The 1,934-nt window shown below is 28.2% G+C and overlaps 1 protein-coding gene across 1 annotated transcript in view; it reads left to right on the top strand.

Moving 5' to 3' along the window:
- Positions 1–1,934, top strand: part of LOC105460912 (cytochrome P450 4C1-like) — a gene marked incomplete at its 5' end in the record, with an annotated part of 13,003 nt that overhangs the window by 4,167 nt on the left and 6,902 nt on the right. Inside the window, 2 exons of the mRNA XM_011707407.1 lie at positions 1,035–1,144; positions 1,344–1,434. Of these exons, the coding sequence (XP_011705709.1) occupies positions 1,035–1,144; positions 1,344–1,434 (201 nt within the window). The remainder of the gene's footprint in view (positions 1–1,034; positions 1,145–1,343; positions 1,435–1,934) is intronic.

The following is a 1,934-nucleotide window of genomic DNA, read 5'->3' as shown; positions in this document are numbered from 1 at the left end:
TTTGTTAACTCCACAATAACAACCGTCCACAAACTAAGTACAATTAGACATAACTATAAACGACACCAATAACTGCAATAAATGCCTTTTTAAAAAGAGGATTTCATTTACACCTACCCGGGCAGTAGAAAATTTGTCAGAATATATTAAAAACTGTCAAGTTTTTCAATAAAAAATTCAAAGATAACGAGAAAATCAATTTTTATTAAGTTCAAAACATAATGTCATATACTCATAAGCTCTTTTTCAGTCTTTTTCGAGTATGCCAGTATGCTGTATGCATCCTATGAATTAGTATTGCCAATTACATTTTCTTATTGTACATGCTGTAAATAACTAAAAAGTCAAATGGCATACCAAATACTATTACCTGATCGATCGTGTTGACGCACATCTTGAAATCGACATAGTAGTGATCTTTTCATCCACCTGAGCAGTATGCCAACGATATATTCCATTAATTTATATAAAAATGTGATTGTTTACTAAATGGCAATACAAATACTGTCATACGAGCCTGTGTCCTAAGAGCTCACTTTGCGCTGCTATACCAACCAGTTCCATCCACTTTAGAGGTATGCCAATTATAGTACGTCGAATTTTTTTGTTTCTTCAGAAATTGGTACAATTGTCAGACTGAATACTGTAATTTTTTTTTATTGTACAAATAATTATTTAAAAAATTGTTCTTAACATGTACATCCACTGTATACGTTATGCCAACTGGTCTTCTGTTGTTTTTAACACTGGAATAGTAAAGTAATACCATATATGGGTCTCCAACTGAATACTATGATGCCCACAAAACCTGCGATGAGCCCCCGGACTATATTGGTATTATAGCATAATAATTACTTTTAAAAATTATTTCAGCCTTCGATTTCTTTTTCATGCAATAATATTTATATTCCGAATTAATTATTTGAGAAATAATAGAATATATTAAATGTAAGATAAAATCAATAAATTTTTTTGATCAATATTTATAGTATTTTAGTAAATTTGCATAATACACATATACATACACTTTTTAGAAAAACAATGGAAGTTTCTGACTACTCATACTAACCAGTACTATCCCATTTTAAAAATTTGGGCATTCTCTTTGCCCGTTGTCTCCATACGTCATCCAGATGACCTCCAGGTAATAAAATATAAACGAAATATTATTTTCTTTTTATTATTGATATTATAGTGTATTTATTGTTTTCTTACATTTAGCAAAAATATACTTACTCATTAAAAACATATTACAGATTGTATGTTTAAAATACTCCCGAAAATAATTAATTTATTACGTTGTATGCAAATAATATTTAAATCCAAATTTTCTGTAATTTTAGACAATACTAAGCAGCACGAAACACATCGAAAAGGAACTGATTTTTAATGTTCTGCAACCTTTGTTCGGTACTGGTCTTGTCACTAGTGCAGGTAATAATATTGATACAGGCTTTATTTATTTTTTGATTTGACTGTCAAGTTTCTATATAATTGATAAAATAGACTTTTGCAAATAAATTTAAATACGTATATGTTTCAAATTATAAATTATAAATAGTATTTTATCATTTATATATACCTACTTCTTATATAATAGTAAGTTCGAAACTTTTATATAAATGCAAATACATACATCTTATTTTAATGATATACAAATTTAGAACAACTCCCAAAAAGACATATTCTTGACAAAATTCTGAGATGAGTTTTTCAATTCCAAAATTTTGTCCAAAGCATAATATTAGAATTTTAAAAGAAAATGGATAATTGGTTTATTATTAAACGGATACAAAGAGATAGGCAGACATAGTGGCGCATCTCATCGTCAAAACCGCTATAATCTAATTACAGTAAGCAGGCACTGCTCACATAAGCGTCTTTAACAATAAGACGATTGTGTTTAAATATTAAAAATTTTAAATATATTTGCA

This window comes from Wasmannia auropunctata, unplaced genomic scaffold (assembly GCF_000956235.1).
Source record: "Wasmannia auropunctata unplaced genomic scaffold, wasmannia.A_1.0 LD313847.1, whole genome shotgun sequence".
In the NCBI taxonomy this organism is placed as follows: Eukaryota; Metazoa; Arthropoda; class Insecta; order Hymenoptera; family Formicidae; genus Wasmannia; species Wasmannia auropunctata.
This window is presented reverse-complemented; position numbering and strand designations above follow the sequence as displayed.